The 23,031-nt window shown below is 37.0% G+C and overlaps 1 protein-coding gene across 1 annotated transcript in view; it reads left to right on the forward strand.

The window, feature by feature from the left end:
• The first annotated feature begins 10,661 nt into the window (after positions 1-10,661).
• The window catches only part of hk2 (hexokinase 2), a 43,241-nt gene continuing 30,871 nt past the window's right edge, over positions 10,662-23,031 (forward strand). Inside the window, exons 1-5 of the mRNA XM_034148517.1 lie at positions 10,662-10,923; positions 14,913-15,075; positions 16,682-16,830; positions 20,874-20,993; positions 22,100-22,195. Coding sequence (XP_034004408.1) covers positions 10,861-10,923; positions 14,913-15,075; positions 16,682-16,830; positions 20,874-20,993; positions 22,100-22,195 — 591 coding nt within the window. The 5' untranslated portion in view covers positions 10,662-10,860. The remainder of the gene's footprint in view (positions 10,924-14,912; positions 15,076-16,681; positions 16,831-20,873; positions 20,994-22,099; positions 22,196-23,031) is intronic.

Consider the following 23,031-nt stretch of genomic DNA (forward strand, 5'->3'; position numbering starts at 1 on the left):
TGGTTATATATTAACATTTGCACGCTAAAAGCCTCCATTCTGCCCTGTCTCATGGAATATATTTCATAATGTCTCCCTCCGTGTACTGTACTTATTGCGACGCATGTGTTCTACATCCTTCACAGTTATAGATAGCTGACAACTTTTCACAATTACTGTAAGTAAAGTGTTGATTGAATACCTGCATCCCTGAACCTTAAAGGTGGGGTAGGTAAGTTTGAGAAACCGGCTCGAGATACACTTTTTGTTATATTCCATGGAATGCTCTTAACATCCCGATAGCAATGAATATCTTAAGTGCTTTGACAAAAAATCCATAAACAAATATCATCTGTGGAAGCCGTAATACTGTAAAAAGCACGACCAATCATCTGAGCTGGCCCGGCTAAAATGACTGGATGGCCTACCTGCCTGTCAGCCTTCCATCTGTGCACAAACTTATCTCATGCCCTCATTGGTCATGTGCGCGTTCGTGTGTGTTGGAGGAGGGGCTCTGTAAGGAAGTGGCAGATTTTCTCCGGTTGTGTATTTCCAAATTCTAGCGATCTCGAGCTGGTTTCTCAAACTTACCTACCCCACCTTTAACTGGGTTATAATTGTCTTTTATTTGCTGTTACAAAATCATTCTTTGAACCTTTAAACCTGAACTGATTTATCTATGTTAATATAATTTGTTCCATTACTTTTCTGTATCTCTTTTCCTCTAATTATATATTTTCAATTAGTTTGCGTCTCGACTATCATAAGCTACTTATATCACTCTGTTGTTAATTACTTAAGAGCCTTATTTGCAAATGTAACAGCTTGTTAAATAAATTACTTTTTAATTTTGAAAGAACATTATGTTAATTTATATCATGATTAGGACACATCTCTTACAGCATGCTGCTGAATCTGAGAACATTTGAAATACTATATATATTTGGTTATATATAATAATTTCCACATGCCAATCATTGGGTTTCTTTGAACTCTCTGTATGGTTAAAAACCCAATCAAAAGTCTATACAAATGATCTTTAACAAGATATAATCTGCTACTGACTTGTTCTTCTTTTCTTTTAATACCTGTTCTTATCAGCAAAATATACTTTAACTATGACTAACTATAACTATGAATAGTTAAAGTGTAATAAAATCTTCTGATGTTATTCTGACAATCTATTTTCCAGCTAATCGAAACGTTTTTTTAAAAGGGTTTATTTAGACTATAAAAGTAGTATATTTTTTCAACAAATAACATGTAGAGGATCACTTGTTTATCACAAACATTCAAAATCCTCACATCAAGAAGTGGTTTTCATTGGACAGGAAGAGAGTAATGTAGAAGGGTTTCAAACACTTACTTACATTTACTTTTTTGTCCAACACTGGATATTGATACTACACATCTCATAGCAACTGCACGAGGAATGACTTAAAGCTCATGAAGACCTCCCAACCCTGGAAATGGGATCATTTGAGGAGAATGTGAATGAACCATTAACCTGCGGGAAAGGTTAGGATTACTTATCGACAGGCTTCATTTGTTTGTACACATACACATGCATTTTTCTGTTATACTGAGAGATATTTGCAAACAGGCTGCCAGGGAGCAGTTAGGGGTTCGGTGCCGTGCTCAAGGGCATATCTGCTGTGCCCAGGAGGTGAACTGGCACCTCTTCACCTACAACACTCTTCATCATCAGAGACACCACACATCCCGGACTCTCACTGTTTGACTCACTTCCATCTGGCAAACCGGTTCAGGACAATAAAATCACACACCAACAGACTGTCTATCTGAGAGCTGTGGCCTCCATCACTCCCATCCCTGTCCAACCTCAGAGCACATTACACACACACACACACACACACACACACACACACACACACACACACACACACACACACACACACACACACACACACACACACACACACACACACACACACACACACACACACACACACACACACACTGCAACCACTACTGTTTAGAGGTATACTTATGGCTATGTTATTAATACATATTTAGACTGTAAGTGTAAATATGCACATTGACATTGAATTGAATCTCGTTGCACTGTCATCGCTACTACCTCTGCTTTTACCACTCTTATTTATTTATTGTGTCTTTTTTTTACTGCAGTGAGAGTTGCCAAATACATTTAGTTGTACTTTGTATGATGACAATAAAGATATATTCTATTCTATAATGTTCTGATCGGGAAAACAATTGCATTGGCTGAGCTCATGTCCCCTCTCCTATGAATCAGTAATGGTTAATCTAATTACTCTTATTTTATATAGAGTAGCTTGTACGTATGAAGCTCAGTGTAACATTTAAATCAGCAAATATAATAAAGCATAATCAGTTTCTGTTTCTATCGTAAAAGTATGCTTAACTTTTTGTTTACTCATTCACATTTCTCCTCGAAGTCCAAGTCTTTAGGTTACAGTTTTTCTCGATTGCTAACACACTAAAATTATACATAAAGCACAATTATTTTAACTGACACTCAAAGAGCAAAACATCAGCTCAAATCTCCAAAACTCTAAACACGTTTTCAGCTTTTCACACAATTTGCAAATCAACATGGCACTTTTTGCAAACCACTGCACACGTTTCTCCACGTAAGACACAGGAATCTGACATGAAGTCACGTGTTAGCTGGTTTAAAACACTGATATTCAAAATGCCTCACACATGGACCAATGATCAAGAAACACGTTCCACCGGACCAAACACCTGATAGCATAATTGTTGGCTCATCAATCAGGATGTTAGCACTATAAAAAGACCACAGGTACAGAGTACTTTCTTACAGAAACAATGGAAGCCAACATGGAAGCAAGAGGAAGAGGAAGAGGAAGAGGAAGAGGAAGAGGAAGAGGAAGAGGAAGAGCTGGGCTGAGAGTGAGAGGAGGAGGAAGAGGTGGGGTGAGAGTGAGAGGAGGAAGAATGAGAGGTAGAGGTAAAGCTGGAGGGAGAGGACGTGGACAAAGAAGAATACTCTCTAATGAAATGAAATGTTATCAACCATGGTTTGACGATGAGAGAGGCTGGACAGAGGGTTCAGCCTAATCTAAGCCGATGTACTGTCGCCTCTGTAATCCGGACATTTAGACTTGAAAACACGTTACCAGTTTTTAGCTCTGCATAATTCATGATATATCAGTGCTTATATCTGTTGTGTGAAACGTATTTACTTCACTACTGTAATTGAATTGTTGGCATGTTGCATACTATAACTGTACAAAAATCCTGCACAATGTACTAAACTTACTTTTATGCAACACAGACACTGACCAACCCCTATATCTTTGTTGTTTATCTGAAGGACTGAGAAACAAAGAGGTGCAGGTGGAAGGCTAAGGATTTTCAATGAGGCACAGGAAGCAGCAGTTACAAACTGGGTTTTGGCAAACAATGCTATCACACTTCACACAGATCCGAAGCATAGTAATTATGTGCTGAGATGCATGTTACACAATGTTACTTTTGAATAAAATGTGATTTCTTTCAACAACTCATTTGTATTTCTTCATTTACTGTATTTCTGTAAACTCAAGCAACTTTCTCTGCAGAAACCTCTATGTACAGAGCATAGCCCATAACAGATGAAAGTGCTTTAGATTATGCTCAGCAGTGTGTAGTGTGTTATATTTGGTGCAAAAGTTTGCATTTGGTAAGTGTTTATGTAGTTTTGAGTGCAGTTCTTGAGAAATTAGGTGTTTTGCACTTTGGGTGTGTGGTTTTGTGAATTGTGTTTAGTGTTCTGAGAAACTGAGCAATTAAAATAGAAATGTGTGTTAGCAATCGAAAAAAAATGTAAATGTACTGTTGGGGAAAATACTGAATGTACTCTTTCAAGGATAGAGGAGAACATGATAACAAAGGTCCACGTGTAGAACAGTTTATAATGGCAGGATGCGATTAAAGAGCGGTTCACATAATGATTCAGCCTCTATAGGGAGTTATTCCTGGTTGTACCATATGCCAGTAGTATGTGATGACTACTTCCATGCTTGAAAGGATAATAATGAATCCTGTTTTGAAACTCAAGCCGGTGACGAGTGATATTTTTCTAACATAATGTCATTATCTCTCCTTTGAATACCTTTTAAAGGTCTCTTACAAAGTGCCCTAAAGGCAACATGTTTTCATAATATTTTACATGATCCTTGACTCAGGTGCAATGTGCTGTGAAAGTCTCCATTATGGCCTGCATTTCTGCCTTCTTTTATTATTTCCCATTATCTGGGCGAGCTCATTCCTTGCAATCAGTGCAGGCTTGCTTTCAAAAGGAAAATGAAGAAGCTGATTGTGGTTTATAATATTAGCTGATTTTGATATTAATATCAAATCAGTTTTCATTTCTGATTTCTCCGGGAAAACAAGACAACTTGCCCCCATCTAGTTCATACCTGTCAGAAACTCAGAAGACAAACGTAAACAAATCAGCCAGCAGGAAAACAATTCAACGATTTATTAAAGGGGACCTACAGTATCACGCAAAATGCACTTTTTGAGTCCCCGGTGTGTCAGGGAACTCACAAAGTGTCAGAAAACAAAACCCTCTCTCTTTTCCTCCGTACCACAATCTCTAAAAACGGGGGTACAACGGAGCTGATCCAGATTTGCGTCCGATATGACGTAATACCGGAGATGTGGGTTTTTGTTTTTAAATAACATTAGTGGTAAACACAAGCTTACAATATTTTCATGTCTTGTTCTATGACATGAATGTTTCAATAAATACCGCACTGGTGAATGTCTGAACATCTCTTAAGAACATTTATCAAGTGACTAAATGAAACTACAAAACATCATCACATCAACCACTAGCCACCGCCATTAGCTTAGCGCTGGTGACGTAAAGTCATGTAACTGTGCTGTAATTTCTTTGCAGCCTAACATTAGCTCTTTACTTCTGTCAATGACATTTAGGCTTTCGAAAATCCTGAAAATGCTGTAGACATGTGGACATTATCGCGCTGAACAGAAAATGTAAGTATCATCAATGTTTGTTTGCCAAACACGCTCCATCTCTGCTATAATACTAAAAAAACACCAGTGTTAAAACACCAATGGCGTTTTATCAAGGGAGCCCTTGTGATGCTTACTTCCAGGTTGGAAGCCAAAACTACGTCATCCCTGCAGCACTCTATAGACAGAAGTTGGAGACTGGTGACTTGCAGGAAGAAAGTTAGCAGACAGGAAATGCTGAGGGCTGTGAGGCTGGACATTTGGAGAGTTTATAGGCCCTTAGGTGCTCAGACAAAGAGTTCATCAGTCATGACTTTTCACTCACTTTCCGTTGTTCCATCATCATAGCAGCCTCTTGGACCTGCCTACAAGAGGCTATTTTCCAATCCACATAATGAGGAAATAAAGTGAGTCAGCTGATTCCATATTGGTTACTTTGTACTGTTAGAAAAGAACAGGGTTTGACCCAAAGCAGAGGAGCTAATGAAGAGGCAGCAGGAACAACTTAAAACTGCTAACCCTATTGTGGTATTACAGCAGAAAACAGGTTCCTTACAAACTGTTGTGGCAATCCATCAAAATAGCTGTTGAGATGTTTCAATTCAAAGGGATATACCGACCGACAGTCCTTGCAAGACATAAAAGATATTGATCAGAAATGTTGGCTGTGGTTGCTGTACGATATTCAGTTCAATAATGCTAAAACTACCACTCATTCCTGAAGGTGAATCCTCCACTCTCCCAACAAGAGAGGTTGTTTGGTAGCACTTTACTGTGTCACAACTTCCTAGGTTTTTTTCCATCAAATATTAGCCAAAATGTGATAAATGCAAATTTTTCTAAACCTGTATTTTAACCAACGAGAGACTATTAATGTGTGAAGTGAATTTGCACTGCACTGTACAACAGGGGAAGTGATTTTAGTAGGACATTATGAAAAGAAAATATCTTTGCAGAATGTCTCTTGCCCTGCGGTAGATAGAAGTTGTCCATTTGGAGGATGGCGTGTATCGGCTAGTTTTGATAGATCTAACTACCGTTGTTGAGGGACATGGTTTGTTAATCGATCTAGGAAAGCCCTCATGAAGCCCTCTATAGTCTTATCAATATAGGCTCTGAGAGGGCATTAAAGGCCTCTATCATCATCTCATACCTTTATCAAGTGTCTTTTGCCATTTGTTCATTAAAGGGGACCTATCATGCAAAATGCACTTTTGTACGTCTTTTATACATGAATATGTGTCCCCGGTGTTCCAGGGAACTCACCAAGTGTCAGAAAACACAACCCTCTCTATTTTCCTCCATACCCAAATCTCTAAAAAAGGGGCTGCAACGGATCTGATAAAAACTGATCCAGATTTGAACACTGTCCTGACGTCAGGACAGTGGCGCTACGGCTATTGGGCCAACTCCACCAATCAGGAGGAGACAGCCACGGCCATTGCCGTTCGAAAGCGCTGGAGACGCTGTAGTACATATGCCAGGCCTGTAGATGGTGCTGTTGCTCACTGAATCTGCCCCTGCACAAACAGAGCTATAAATTGTCAAATTGAGCGAAATGAGGCATGGCTAAAATGCATGATCTGTTTGGTATTTTGAAAAAAGTATAAATATGCCTTATATAGGTATGGCCCTACACTATATTATTCAAATATAGCATGATAGGTCCACTTTAAGTAATGAAAATATACAAATCTAAAAAAGATGGTTTGCTGGTTTATGAAAGATAATCATATGAAACGAAGTGACACGGACTTAGTTCCTACAAATGAAATGATTATTATTTATGTGATTTTTTTGTATTTACTGTTTTTTAGTTTGATAACTGTTTGGTGTGTTTGTGGTTCCTCTGGTTTTATTTGATTCACAATCACATGTTTAATGCATCACTAAGGCATGCTTCTTTGTTTTATTTATACTTTATGAATACAAATGAGTGCATGGATGGACACGTCTTTAAGTTAAGTAAAAGCCTTTTATTGTCATTATACAAAAAGTACAATGAGATTCAGAGTGCAACTCTGTCCCAGTGTGCAAAAAAGACATACATAACATTAAAAACACCGCAGTAGGACAGACAACATAAGCAATCATACAGGGGGAATAAATAGTTAAAAATGTTGATATAAAAATAGTATATAAAGTGCATTAAAAGTGTGTGTATGTGTGAGAATGGTTACGGTTATTGCATTAAGTGTGGTGGTTAAGCAGCCTGACAGCCCAGGGGTGGAATCTGTTTTTGAGTCTGTTTGTCCGTGACTTGAAGCTCCTGTATCTCCTCCCAGAAGGCAGGAGAGAGAACAGTCTGTGACCTGGGTGAGAGCTGTCCTTTATTATTTTGTTTGCTCTGCTGAGGCAGCGGGAGGTGGAGATGTGTTCCAGAGAGGGCAGGGGGCAGCCGACGGTTTTCTCTGCCATCCTAATCACTCTCTGCAGGGCTTTCTTGTCCGCAGCTGAACAGCCAGCATACCACCCCGAGATGGAGTATGACAGCACGCTCTCGATGGTCGCCCGGTAGAAGGACACCAGTCGCTGCTGGGCCTTCTTAACTGTTGCAGCGGTTAAGTTTAAAGACTGCAATTATCCATCGTGTTTTTTTTAGCTTATCTCTAACTGTTTATGCCATGAAAACAGTTTACAGGTGTTGGATTTTATATAGCAATCACATAAGAGACATTGTGTTTGATTATCTTCTCATGCTGCCTTGGTGATAAATCAAACACTGCATGCATCATGACACTCAGCAGGGCTGTTAACAGCAATTAGATGCATTGTTTCATCTAAATGCTTCTCTATAATGTCCTTTTTACAGTATATACCCACTTAAGGGAGCAGCAGGAACATGTAAAGAAAGCTGTGAAAAGTATATGGGGTGAGGGGCAAAATTCATGTGAAGAAAGAAAACTACAGGAGCACGTTATTATTTGTATTTCTGTCTTATATGCAGGATGTTTCAAATCAACATTTGTTGTCTTCAGATGATTTACTTTTAACACCTAAAAAAGATATTCTCTGTATGCGGCTGTTTAAAACATAATAGTACATTTCCCCTCTGTGGGACAAATAAAGGTATTCTGATAAATTGAATTCAAATGTACATTTTATGGACTTAGAGTTGATCTCAATGTATTCCTTTTTTTATCTCAGTCATCAATTAGGAAATAATATTATATTCAAATGACAAAAAGTGCTGCATTTTCCAGGTAAGATGAAATGTGCACTCTTTCAGATTTAATGATGTACATTATGCATTCAATTAATTAAAAAAGTTTTAAACCAACACAGCAAATACGTCAGTGAGTCATCCATTTTCAAACACGTATAGATTATCTATGTAGCTTACAGTTATCACAGATTCAAATATTTGTTATACACATTCACATGATTTATTATGTTTAAGACCTTATGTTTGTTTAATGTGAGTTTGTGGACTTTGGTATTGCGAAGATGTACTTTTGAAAGTGTTCTTCATCAGAAAAGGTACCTGTGAAGAACCCAAAGGAAAAGGATGAAACCACCCCGTATGATCCTTTCACTGAAGAGCTGCTTCTTCATGCAGACTGTTTTCGTTATGTAGCAGAATGGGACTCTCATTGCATTTTGTTGCTTAACCTTTCTTATAAAACAACAACCAATTATCCTGCTATCCTTGTCATATTACAAATCGAATTATGTATTATCTTTGTGCTAAGTTTCTACAGATAAAAATAAACTCATACAAGTGGAAATCTTGATAGGCTTAACAAGCGTCAGTGAGGATGGTCCTCTGTCCTATTCACTCTGCACATATACTGAGGAGTCCTTATTATTGTCTTATCAATATTCAAAGTACATTAAATTGCCTGGCACACCTAATTACGGTGATTTTGTTTTTAAATGTGTGTTGTTTTTATAAATATGTAGCAGAGATAGAAGAAGCACTCAGACCTTTTAGTAAAGTAATGCTATTAGAGTGGAGAATAAAGATGTATTTTGTATTCTACATCTTACCCTTTGATCCATTGAAGTCAGATACCCTGTGGTCACATGCCAGCCCATCTCTCACTAGACATAGCTTTAAGGATCATGGCTATACATAATGTTTCATCTGATACCTGGGCCACTGTTCATTCCATCAAGAGGGCTTACAGACCTTCAAGTGCAAATGAAAGTGCACAGACAGACAAGTTTAACACGTTTTTGCTGACCTGTTCCTTAAGTAAAGACAATTGAACCAGCAGCAGTGTGTTTAGGCATTACATCCTCACATCTTTAAAGGTGGAAACGTATACAGAGAGTAAAATAAAATGGAATAAAATAAAATAAAAACAATAAACAGCAGAAAGTCTAACTACAGTAGAAAGGACATGAAGAATACTCAATATGAATGTTCTAGATCAGGTTCTCAACTGGTCAGGCCTCCTTTGTAAATAGATCGCGACCCGAAATTTTGAACCACTCAAATCTATTCAACAAAAAATCGTGCTGTAATATACACTTTTCAGCATACAATATTAATTAAAGTGAAGTACAGTGCATATATCCCTTATATCCCTTCACAGAACTAAAGAATGCTTTTAAAAAAGGTTTAATGAGATGATGGCATTTTTTTTCTTCACTCACACATCTGCGACCCACTCGAAACGAGTCCGCGACCCACTTTTGGGTTGCGGACTATATAAATGTATAATATATATATAAAATAATGTATTATATTACTTTATTGCCTCTGAATTGGATTATTATCGGATAGGATAATAACTTAGTAATTAACTACGTCTGAAAGCAGAAGTCCAGGGCAAATAATTGCAAGTCTCTTCAGTGCATGTCACAAAACGATGGGCAACCTGCTTCTGTAAAGTGGCATGTAACCGTATAATAAACGTATTATATTCTTTGCAAGCTCTTGCGGGGCCACATAAAATGAAGTCGCGGGCCGGATTTGGCCCCCGGGCCTTGGGTTTGAGACCCCTGATTTAGACTGTTCAACAATAGTTTACAGCAGAAAACACACACATATATATATGATAGTATATAAATTACAGTTATGTGAAGTAGCAGTTGTGCCAACATGTCAATGTCAATATCAAAGGGAACGTGAGGCATAAATATAATTGAACCATTACAAGCAATGAAAATACAACATCTAACAAACATCCTCATTCTACTCACTCTCTGGTGGACCCAAGATAACAACACGGAATAAAAACTGTAATAAAAACAAATACATTTTTTGCAAAACAGTAATATTTAAGGAATAGCACCTAAACAATATAAAAAGAATAGAAGTTGTGAATTAAAAAAGCAAGTACAAATGTAAAATCAACTAAATGAACTAAAGTATCAAAAGTAAAAAGTAAATAAACCTTATAAACATACCGTTATGAGTGAAGTATATATACTTTTTATTCACACAATTCGCCAGTTCTGTGTATCACTTGTTTATTTAAAAATAAAAGTGAAATAGTTTTTAATATCTCCTTGATAAGCACATACAACTCCAATGAATTATATATAATAAAACATTTTCCATGAATTTAATGTTTAATGTATAATGTTGCAACTGTGTAATTAAATGTAATGAATTAATAAATGTTTACAATAAATATTAATAACAACGGAAAATATTTTTGTAAAAAAAACGAGGTCACGCCGTGCCTTCTCTGCAGCCAATCAGCGCCATCCATTCGTGATGACGTCACCAAACTCCCAACTTCAGGAAGTTGGAACTTTCTTTATACGAGTCGAGTTTTAACTGACGTTTCAGCGATAAATTAACTCGTTTTAGACAAAAAAACGAGCAGCAGGGGGATTTATTATTGTTTATTTCTTTGTATGATATAAGGAAGTAGCTTTGTGGATCAACTTTGTTCGAGTCGGAGAAGCAGCAGGACTTAAAACTGACTGAAGATGTTAGCATCGAGTCTGTTAGCTAACTACTGTACAGAGCTACATGATGACCAGGCTCTTAAGGTGAGTCCTGCTGTAAGACACTTTGATTTATACTGACAGCACCTGAATGTGTTTTCATACTGTGAGAAAGTAAAAACAGGGGTCCATCAGGTAGCCCCCCTCCTAGCATCAAGGGTGGGAGAAGTACTCAGATCTTGTACTTGATTAAAAGTATAGGAATACTCTGTTACAAGTAACATTCATGATTCACAATGTTACTCAAGTAAAAGTAGAAAAGTATTAGCATCAAAACAAACTTAAAGTACCAAAAGTAAAAGTAATCATTATGCCCGTTTCAGAATAATATATATTATATGTTTTGGTTATAATTATTGATCCATTAACAAACGTTAAATACTTTATGTACTGCTTGGAAGCATGGTAATGTAATACAGTTGTAACTAAAGTCTGATTTAAGTGTTGATCATATGGTTTATCATTAATCTATTTCTGCAAAGTAACTACAGGTCCTACACAACTGTAGTGAAGTAAAGGTACAATATTTTCCTCTGAATTGCAGTGAAGTAGAAGTACAAATGGAAATATTCAAGTAAAGCACAAGTACCTCAACATTGTACTTAAATACAATACTTGAGGAAATGTACTTGGTTACTTTACACCACTGCTGTCTCAAGCATGTTTAGTGTACAACTCAGGCCTAACAGAGCGTCATAGAGCGTCATAGGCGGCGTGTGGTGCAGTGGGTTGTGCGTTGGTGTTCGGATCAGGGGAGCACAGGTTCAAACCCCACTGCAGTCAGCATGTCGTTGTGTCCCTGGCCAAGACACTTCACCCCAAATTGCTCCTGTGGGGATTGCCCACAGTATTGAGTATGTAAGTCGCTTTGGATAAAAGCGTCTAATAAGTAACATGTAATGTAATGTAATGTCATAGAGCACCTGTGAGCTCAGAAAAGGCTGCAAAGCAATGCCTAACATGCCCGCCTAAATAATAAAACAACAGCCAGTGGTGGAAGCAGTTCTCACACTTGCTAAAGTCAAAGTAGCAATTCAATAATATATGGTTGGTAAAGCGCTATACAGGTACAGTCCATTTACCAATTACAATAGAATAGTACTCGTTCGTCGTTATAATACTAATCATAACACTTTATTTAGCACTTTTCATACAACACATGCAGCTCAGAGTGCTTTACAAATTGACACATCACAAGATAAAAACAAACAACAAGAAATTCCCCTCAGATTATTTGTTAAGAACTTTAAAAGGTACATGCAGCAAAATATAACATTTGATCATGTTAAGGAGGTCAAATGTATGATGATAAAATAAAAATAAATAATGGTTTCTCTCTGACAGATAAGACACAAGACAACTGAGTCGATGCAACAATATAAAACCCCGTACAACAAAGTGAACATATAGGTACAACAAAAATACAAATAAAAAGATTAAGACCTATAAAATAAATAAAACAATATAAAGGTAGGTAAATAATAGAGACTAAAAGAACATTTAAAGTGGGGGGTTGCTAGCAAAAAGCTAAAAAGATGTGTCTTTAGCTGGTGTTTATGACCCTGCTGATGGATATCGTAACCAACAATTATATGTCAATGTATATACATTTTTTATTATTGTTTTGTATGAGCTGACAATCTTAATCTGTTAAGTAACAAAGAAGTGGATTGAAAAGTACAATATTGGTTTTGAAAATGAAGTATAATGTAGCGTCTTGGCCATTTTGTACTAACATAACAAAAGCAACTGGACAGATTGTTTTTGAATAATGATGGCATTCACCTATTTGCCCTGCTGATTGCCTCCATTTTGTACTAACATAACAAAAGCAACTGTACTCCTTCCCTACAGATTCTTTTTGAATAATGATGGCCTTCACCTATTTGCCCTGCTAATTGCCTCCATTTTGTACTAACATAACAAAAGCAACTGTACTCCTTCCCTACTTTTTGAATAGTGATGGCCTTCACCTATTTGCCCTGCTAATTGCCTCCATGTTGTACTAACATAACAAAAGCAACTGTACTCCTTCCCTACTTTTTGAATAGTGATGGCCTTCACCTATTTGCCCTGCTGATTGCTATCATTTTGGATTGGGGAAATTATGTTTTTTCTGTGTTCCATCAATTGTCCTTTTATTCATACAACCATTACCCTTTGCCCTCTTGTGGCTACTTAAAGGTAGGGTAGGTAAGTTTGAGAAACCGGCTCGAGATCGTTAGAATTTGAAAATACACGACCGGAGAAAATCTGCCACTTCCTTACAGAGCCCCTCCTCCAACACACACGAACGCGCACATGACCAATGAGGGCACGAGATAAGTTTGTGCACAGATGGAAGGCTGACAGGCAGGTAGGCCATCCAGTTATTTTAGCCGGGCCGGCTAAAATGATTGGTCGTGCTTTTTACAGTATTACGGCTTCCACAGATGACATTTTTTTATGGATTTTTTGTCAAAGCACTTCAGATATTCATTGCTATCGGGATGTTAAGAGCATTCCATGGAATATAACAAAAAGTGTATCTCGAGCCGGTTTCTCAAACTTACATACCCTACCTTTAACTGCAAAGTCAAATAAAGGAAAGGAAAAGTAGCTTGTCACTCAAGGACACTCATCTGACATGCTGTCACTGTGTTGTGAAATTCTGTTTGGAAGTTTTCTAATATCCCCTCTCTCAATGGGCCTTAGAAGTCTAAATGCTATTTATTGATATATACTGATTAGTAGGCAAACATTTTAGATTCATTGTAAAACAGTAATCTACATTTTGCATTTAAGTTAAAAGAAAATAGAAATAGGGTTGTAACAAAATACAGGTTTAAATGATATTATGTTGTATTAAAATGTATTAAATTATACCATGTATAATTGATAACTTCCTTATGTATGAGAATTTCTCTAACAATTCTTTCTTGAATTAAAAGCTTAAGAAAATCAAGAAATGGTCTCTTGTTCTTGTAGTAAACTGTTAAACTGTACTGACTGATCCTGAGGATATATGTGGATTACAAATATAAAAGAAGGGAAAGAAAACATTGCATTTGCTTTTGTCTGACCCATATTTAGTGTTCTTACACTCCCTCCGTTCCCCTAGCTTTCCCGCTGTGTCAGGAAAAACAGGCCTGTATACCCGGCCTGTTTTGAATGTCATATCTTAATTTGGTCATGCGTTTTCTGTTCTTTGGTAAACAAGGAAGTGTTCAATGTTTTGCTCAGACACATAATCAGACCATGGGGCCAAGTGCCCTAGAGGGAAAAGCTGATAAAATACATTTGAAGTCTATCATTGTAACTTTTTAACGCTCAAAACCTCAGCAGGGTTCAATTTGGGGCTGAAATAAAGCAAGCTAAAAAATTTGTAAAAGTATTTTCAGACTTATATGTATATCTATAAACTAATGCACTACATATACAAAAGCAATGACGAGCTAAACTGAAGCCTAATCAGGTTAAACTGGCACCTGAAGAAAAGATAAGACAAGATAAGAGTCAAACAGCAGCAGATGGACAGTTTAATTTGTTATTGTTAATTTGTAAATTCCACATGTACATTTTCTACTTTTTTTCTTTATTTCTAGTGTTTTTAATTGTTATTGTACGATGCCATGTCTTTTATGCTGCTGCAACACAAACATTTCCCAAATTGGGATCAATAAAGTACTATCTTATCTTATCTTATCTTATCAATAAATAAACCTTTAAACAGCAGGATCAAATGGACGGGCTAAATAAAATGTCTAATTATTTTACATAACATATATGATATTGCTCAGGATATGATAAAGCACAAGAATAAATACACTCTGCATTTTATTTACTCATGTTGTTGGTGATAACTGTATGCATTTTAATCTGGGCTCATGTCACATTAAAAACAAGAGCTTTATATACTAATTACTACCCCCCCCCCCTTTAAATATCTACTGTATATTCTATATTTTAGACCTTGGGTGCAAAGGTTGCCCCCCAAATATGTTTTCAATTTCCTTCACTAAATGTAACAATGCCTCTTCTCTCAAATGTTTCAGGTGGACAAATACCTGCACCACTTCCAGCTGTCAGATAAGACTTTGATGGATCTGTCAGTGAGGTTTCGGAGAGAGATGGACCGAGGTCTGAGCCGAGACACCAACCCCACCGCTGCCGTCAAGATGCTGCCCACGTTCGTGCGCTCCACTCCTGATGGAACAGGTAACACTCGTCTCATAGAGGAAATGTTAGTATATATATATAATGTTAAAGCGTCAATCTGAGGCGTGGTTCAGAATTGTTTCAATGTTGTTTCTGTGTGATAATATTCACCTGTACGATATTTAATTAACATAAGATAAGATAAGATAGTACTATTGATCCCAATTTGGGAAATGTTTGTGTTGCAGCAGCATACAATATATGGCATTGTACAATACAAATTAAAAACACTAGAAATAAACAAAAAAAGTAGAAAATATACATGTTGAATTTACAAATGAACAATAACAAGATATAGTATAAGTATGTGACAGATTAAATATTAAACTGAATATATAGATGTAACATGTCCAGTGTGATTGTATTCCAAGAGAACATAGAGACCAGTTCAAGATTAATACAATTTTTTTTACATTACAACACAACTGTAATACAACGTTTTACTGTTGTATTATATATTATATTACAATGTGCACAGGTGCATGGATTTATTGCAAAGTAGGTTTGTTTTGATTACTTTTTTCCCATGAGCACGAGCATGGAACAAGTCAGTGAGCTAATTGGTTAATCATCAGAAAATGAATTGTCTTTTCTTTTGTAAAATCAATTAATCATTTAACCCTTGTGTTGTGTTCGAAAGCTGTTACCGTTCATGGTGTCCGCGGGTACATTTTGACCCATGATTTATCTCAGTCCAAAACACTCAAATAATGACTATCATCCAATATTGTTTTAACTACATCATAACTAACTTATTATGCATTCATAACCGTACAATCCTGTTGTAATTTTATTTTATGGCCCCAAAACACATTACACCACATATTTAAGTAAAACATGTGATTCAATTCACTCATTATATTCCCTATAGTGAAGACAGTGGATCATTACGTTATCTGACTATAATAGACTCATATTAGAATACAATCTCCCCAAAAAAAGTTTTAAATTATTGTTACATTGGATGAAGGGGGTGGGGGAGGGGTGTCTAAAGTCAAAGATGAATCTTGATTGGGACAAATTTGACCCCGAGTGACCCAAAACAAGTCTGCTGGGTCTTCCCAGACCAGAACACCAAATTATACACTTTTTTTTTAAGAGACCTTCAGACTTGGCTAAAATGTCAAAATCTGTTTTGTAGTGTTTATATAGCTGTTGTGGAGGATATCATGAAGCCATGTTCCGATAAAAGTGTAGTTATTATATCATTTTAACTTGAAACGGGTCACGGGAGACCCGAACACAACATAAGGGTTAAGTTCTTTATCATGCAAAAATGACAATTACATGCCATTTTCTAAGGTTAGACATTGGGCTATTGCTATGTTTTTTTTAATTAATTTTTTTATAAATGTTCTTGATTTTTCTCAGACATTATCATTTATTATTAAGTCCAGAAAACAGTGTTCGTAATTTAGAAAAAAAGTTAATTGCAGTACTACTATTCATGCATTACACATTCCTGTCGAGCGTTTCGCGTAGCTCCACTAATCCACAAAAAAAAAAAACCCGCTTTCTAAACCTTTTATAAACAAGGAACTCCGATAAAAATGTGGATTCTGTGTGTTTATTGTTTTGTGTTTTGTTTTTCTTGTTTTGTTTGAAGAGCAAGGTGAATTCCTGGCTCTTGATCTCGGAGGATCGAACTTCCGGGTGCTCCTAGTCAAAGTTATGGCTAACGGCAAGCAAGAGGTGGAGATGGAAAATCAGATTTATGAGATTCCTGAACACATCATGAGAGGCTGCGGCTCTGAGGTAAGAAGCATTACACATATATATATATATATATATATTAGGGTGGTCCTTAGTGCCATGTAGTGTTAATTTCGTTGACTAAAACTATGACGAAATATGTTCATCAACGACCTTTTTTCCCATGACTAAAACGAGACGATGACGAGACGGCATCGACGGCAGTAAACAATAACTGTAACGAAATCAACATGCAATATCGTTGACGAAAAGTGACGAGACGAAAATGTAGTATAATAAATAAAAACTATGCCAAAATCTCTCTTTGCTTTCGTTGACGAAAAAGGAGGAGACGAAATATTATCAAAGATAACGTTACATCTCTGATAGTCAGTTTTTCTCCCAGCAGTTCTTGGGACTGGAGCAGTGGTCGCGTTCATCAACCTTGAAGTTTAGCCTCAGTAGGGTGGTCCTTAAAATTGAAAGTGGGAAAGTCTAAGCTCCAACCCCCAGAATTCATTCTATTAGTCAAGAAGACTCTCCTGGTGAATGTTTTCCTCAATCTGACAACATGTATCCCTCCCTCATCGACCTGGGCTGCCACACCAGCAGCCACGGTGCTGCCACTGAGGCTAACCTTCCAGGTCGATGAGGGAGGGGTACATGTTATCAGATTGAGGAAAACATTCACCAGGAGAGTCTTCTTGACTAATAGAATGAATTCTGGGGGTTGGAGCTTAGACTTTCCCACTTTCAATTTTAAGGACCACCCTAATATATAATTATTGTATTAGTCAATTTATTGAACATGTCAGAAACAAAACATACAACAATAATAATAATTCAATCAGGAGAGACGGTTTTGATGTAAGAATACATATTTATTGCCAGGAATACACAACTGAATGTAATGGAGTTTTGGCGATTAGTCAAAAGATAATTGGACAATTGTTGGGTTCTTCCTAGCAAAGGGGTATTTATTTTAGGGTTAGGGTTGTCCTTTTCATTGAATTCCTACATTTTGACTATTATGTGTAGGTCCTTTTTCTCTGGTTGTAATCTTTGACTACCCTGTATTTAACATTTCATGATCAGCTCAGCTGTTCACAAAAGCTACATTCACCATCTCCAAAAACACAGATTCTGCCCGCAAGTGATGTGACGGTTTTTGCACTACTGAATACTAAATAGTGTTAATATTTACATTAATTATGTGACCGTCTATGTTTCCTGTAGTTATTGAATTGCTCTTTTTACTGCACTGTTAGTGTACAGTTTTATTATTATTGTGCTGCTGTGTTTATTGTATTTTTGTTACTCTGGCACAACAATTTTCTTCGGGATGAATACAATCCTATCCTATCTTATCTTATCTCTTGTCATCTCACTCACATTAATCTTTGGCAGATATTCAGTAGTGTTTATTCCGTTGGATATAGACTCCTCATCATTTCAACACTGCTTTTATCATTTTACAAGCGTAAATGCAAATAAAAAATGTAACAATAGGCTATAAACAAACTACATAACATTAGTTCACGTCACCACCACTAAGCTAACAGTGGCGAATGTTTGCTGTGATGACGTTTAGTATTCAGCCACTTGTCAGCAATTGAGACAAAAGGAAGCTTCAGACATTTACCTTAGGGGTTTTGACTGTGGTAGAATAAAAATGTTGATATTACTTAAGCTTGTGTTAACCAGAGACAAAACTGATCTAAAAACCCAATTGAATTTGAGTAGAGGGAACCGGCTATGATGCTAAAAGTGCTAAAACGCTGACTCATTCCTGGGTTTTAAGACTCATTCCTGCAGCTCTGCATTAAACAATAAATGAAACAGTAGCAGCTGTTACAAAATGAACATGAATTTGCTACATCAGCTATAATGAAAAGCCTGCTAATGATACCTGATGGCTAATTATTAACATTAGTCTGTGCCATTTGAAGCGTGATTTTGGCTATTTTCCAACAAAGGTGCATCACTCAAAATCTCCATGCTATAATGTATGATTTAATCTATGAACAGTTTCCCACATTTAATGCTTTCAGTTTCCTGATTTTTGGAGTTACAAATAAAAGCAACTTTGCATACTTGACCGCGCCCTCTGCATTGTTTCAACTAACAATTCTAGCGCACTCAAGCTGGTTTCTCCATTCTTACCTACCCTACCTTTAAGTGTCAGGGTTGTTCAGTTACAATTCAAAGAGGTCTAGTTTAAGAAAATGTAAAAGTACAATTCAATAACTTTCTCTGTTAATTTTCACATTGATTTTTAAATATAAAGTAGACCTCTACCAATTTAACGTAAAAGAGGGGTTGCATTTAAGCAAATGTATAACCGCAGACTTTGGAAAATGTGCAAATAAAGTGCTTAAAGGGGACCTATCATGCTAAATGCACTTTTGTACGTCTTTTATACATGAATATGTGTCCCCGGTGTTCCAGGGAACTCACCAAGTGTCAGAAAACACAACCCTCTCTATTTTCCTCCATACCCAAATCTCTAAAAAAGGGGCTGCAACGGATCTGATAAAAACTGATCCAGATTTGAACACTGTCCTGACGTCAGGAAACTGCACATTCAAGCTGCAGCAAAGAGAGGAAACCTCTCAAATGACAGTCGTTACGGTTGTATCAACTCAAAAAGTTGGTTTGTTTGTGCATATATAATTGATCCTGGGCAAGGGCAACCTCTTATGGCAAGGTACAGTATAGTCATTTCAATCAGGAGACACTTATTCCTCAGTGAAAATATTTTTTACATGTGCAAAGAGGGTGAGAAATGTAATTAGACTCCATTGAGAAATCATATATTTTTGATGAAGATCTAAATAGAATATGAAAAACCTGCTTGGTATGGTGATGAGAACAATACCGATTCGGATTTGATGACAAAGTGGTGTCATCAAATCCAGTGTGCAAATCCAGAGAGTGCACAATGTTGCACTCTCCCCACTTTTCCCACTCCCAAGAACATGGACGCCAAGACACAGTAAGCGTTTGGTAATTTTAATTACCCAAATGTATACACACACAGGAGTAACAAAACCACAAAACAAACAAACCTTTTAACACAACAACCTTACCTAACGAATGAGACAAAAATAAACGTACAGGCTTCTTACCTACTCTAACATTAAACAGGAGAAAACGAATTAACCAAAGAAAAGGGTTTTGCACTCCTGAGTAAAAATAAAGTGTGCCTGCAAAGACAGGTAAAGTAGCTTACTTTCTCAAGTCTCACAGCAAGAAGAGAAGGAGAAGGTATACGAACACAGCACAACAGGACAGATATAAAGGCGCAACAGTGTTGGGAATAGAAGTCGAGTCAGACCGAGACTGCCCGGCTGCAGCTTAATATGCTCCCGTCTCCTCAGGTGGACCAATCAGCATGCAGAAGGTAGCTAATCAGCTAACGGGCACCACCTGCTTGCTCACACACACACACATACACACACACACACACTCACAGACACAGGAGGCACAAATGACCTAACGACCCAGGGTCGTAACAGTGGACTTCTGATGAGCTTCATTGCAGCACTGCATATAATGACTGAAGGTGAATATGGTATTTAACCTAAAGACTTGGACTTCGAGGAGAAATGTGAATGAGTACCAAAAAGTTAAGCATACTTTTACGATAGAAACAGAAACTGATTATGCTTTATTATATTTGCTGATTTAGATGTTACACTGAGCTTCATACGTACAAGCTACTCTATATAAAATAAGAGTAATTAGATTAACCATTACTGATTTATAGGAGAGGGGACATGAGCTCAGCCAATGCAATTGTTTTCCCGATCAGAACATTATAGAATAGATCTTTATTGTCATCATACAAAGTACAACTACATTTCTTTGGCAACTCTTAAAAAATAGACACAATAAATAAATAAGAGTGGTAAAAGCAGAGGTAGTAGCGATGACAGTGCAACGAGATTCAATTCAATGTCAATGTGCATATTGACACTTACAGTCTAAATATATATTAGTAACATAGCCATAAGTATCTCTAAATAGTAGTGGTTGCTGTGTGTGTGTGTGTGTGTGTGCGTTTTTTTTTTAAAGTAAACTTGCCTTCTTCCTCTCCCCTCTAGCTGTTCGACCACATCGCTGATTGTCTGGCTAACTTCCTGGAGAAGTTGGGCATAAAGGATAAGAAGCTGCCTCTGGGCTTCACCTTCTCGTTTCCCTGTCAGCAGACCAAGTTGGATGAGGTGAGTGATTTAGGCTTTCTTCATTTACTTGAATTGAAACTATATTTGATCTCTAAGTAAAATGCAGACTTGACCAAAAGAAGGGTTGTTACGATCCATAATATCAACAGCAGACTCATTGTTTACTATGAAATAGCATCATGCATGATTCTTAATGGAATCAGGTTGGAAACATGATATTACATGAACATCGTTCTTATGTGTATATGTAGGTACCTAGGTGTCACCAAGTGAGGTATGGCAATGTTGTGTTCTTTTAACTTTAGCCCGTTTGTCACCCAATCAGTGTTAATTGTTGAGATATGAACAATTAATCGTATTTTAATCTCGATCTTGGCTTGCAACGATTACGAAAACAACGTAATCGAAATAAAACGATTATTTTGCTGCATTCCCTTTCGCAATGATGCTCTCAATTTGTATTGCGTTATATATCCTGCCCCCCCTCCCTAAAAGCCCTCTCGGCCAGGTTGTGTTGTGACTTGCAGTCTGTTGAATAAATCCATATAAACACGTTACAACGGAAGCTTTAGTTGCCGTGTCTTTATTCTCCGGTCTCTAGCGTAGTTAACTTTCACTAACCTCGTCAAACTGGAGCCTCTTAGCTACTTCCGGTTTCCGGGTAAGGGGTTACCAAAATAAGAGTACTGCGTGTAGCAGTATAATTAAACATTACAGGTTGTGAGTGACATTAGTTATCATATTATATATGTTTAGTAGGTTGTGGTAGTGCGCTCCAAATTATTTGTTGATCTTCTTGATTTATTATTTTGATATTATTTATTTAAATGTAGATATAAATGTATTTTTTTTTTTTTTGGTTTTTCAGTTGAATTATACTTAAAGTTCACGGTAATCAACTGTTAAAAACATACTGTTCAAATTATTTTTATTTTAAAGTTCAATAAATGGATGTTTTCAAAGTCAATGGATAGTCGTTTTGAATAAGCGTGATATCAATTTTGACCAAAAATAGTCGTGATTATGATTTTTGCCATAATCGAGCAGCCCTAACTACTCACATCTACTACGATTTAAATGACACTTTACAGCATAGCTGAAATAAAATGTGTTCTGCTCTTTAGTGCTTATTTCCTTCTTTACAGAGTGTTTTGGTTTATTGGACCAAAAGCTTCAGAGCATACGGAGTAGAGGGAAAGGATGTGGTCAGCCTTCTGAAGAAATCCATCCAAAAACGAGGCGTAAGTGCAAAAAATCCCAGTTTCATGGTATATTTTGGAACATATCCATACATTACGTTCTTCTTAGTAATCCTGCCTTTTTTCTGTGTGTCTCTTGTGTGTTGATGTCCCATGCAAATTATAATATGGATACAAAATGTACATCAAGTTATATTTATATAATTATTAGGGATGTCAGAACTGTCAGGGTTGGGGTAAAAGGTTCAAACCAAAAGTGAGCTTTACTCAAAAGCTGATAGAAAACAAAGAGAAACTAACAAACACTAACCATGGGACACAAAGAACAGGAACATCGTCACGAACAGCCAGGTAACATCGACAACGATCGCACAAGAAGCTCAAGGGAAGACTAAACGCAAATACACTAAATACACACAAGGCATCACAAGACAAGACACAGCTGGGAGGGGAGGTGAAACACAATCAGACAATCAGGCAGTGAAAACTAGGCAAGACAGGAAGTAACAGACATAACATGGGGGTGACACTTTTAAAAATAAAAGTGGAAAATATTAATAATAATAATACATTTTATTTGTAGGCGCCTTTCATGACACCCAAGGACACCGTACAATTTGTTAAAAAAATAAAACGCTAATAGGCAACAGAACATGATAAAAACACAAACAGGAAATCATGGAGGAGACAGTCAAGTGGACACAAATGAAACATATAATGGGGAGCACAGTGAGTAGGCAGATTTGAACAGGTGGGTTTTTAATTGGGATTTGAATATGGTGATTGTGTCTGACTGTCGGATGTGCGGGGGGAGGGAGTTCCAGAGTCTGGGTTACAGCATAACCATGACAAGAAATACCAATCATTTTGCATTTGGT

Source organism: Trematomus bernacchii, unplaced genomic scaffold (genome assembly GCF_902827165.1).
Source record: "Trematomus bernacchii unplaced genomic scaffold, fTreBer1.1, whole genome shotgun sequence".
Classification (NCBI taxonomy): domain Eukaryota; kingdom Metazoa; phylum Chordata; class Actinopteri; order Perciformes; family Nototheniidae; genus Trematomus; species Trematomus bernacchii.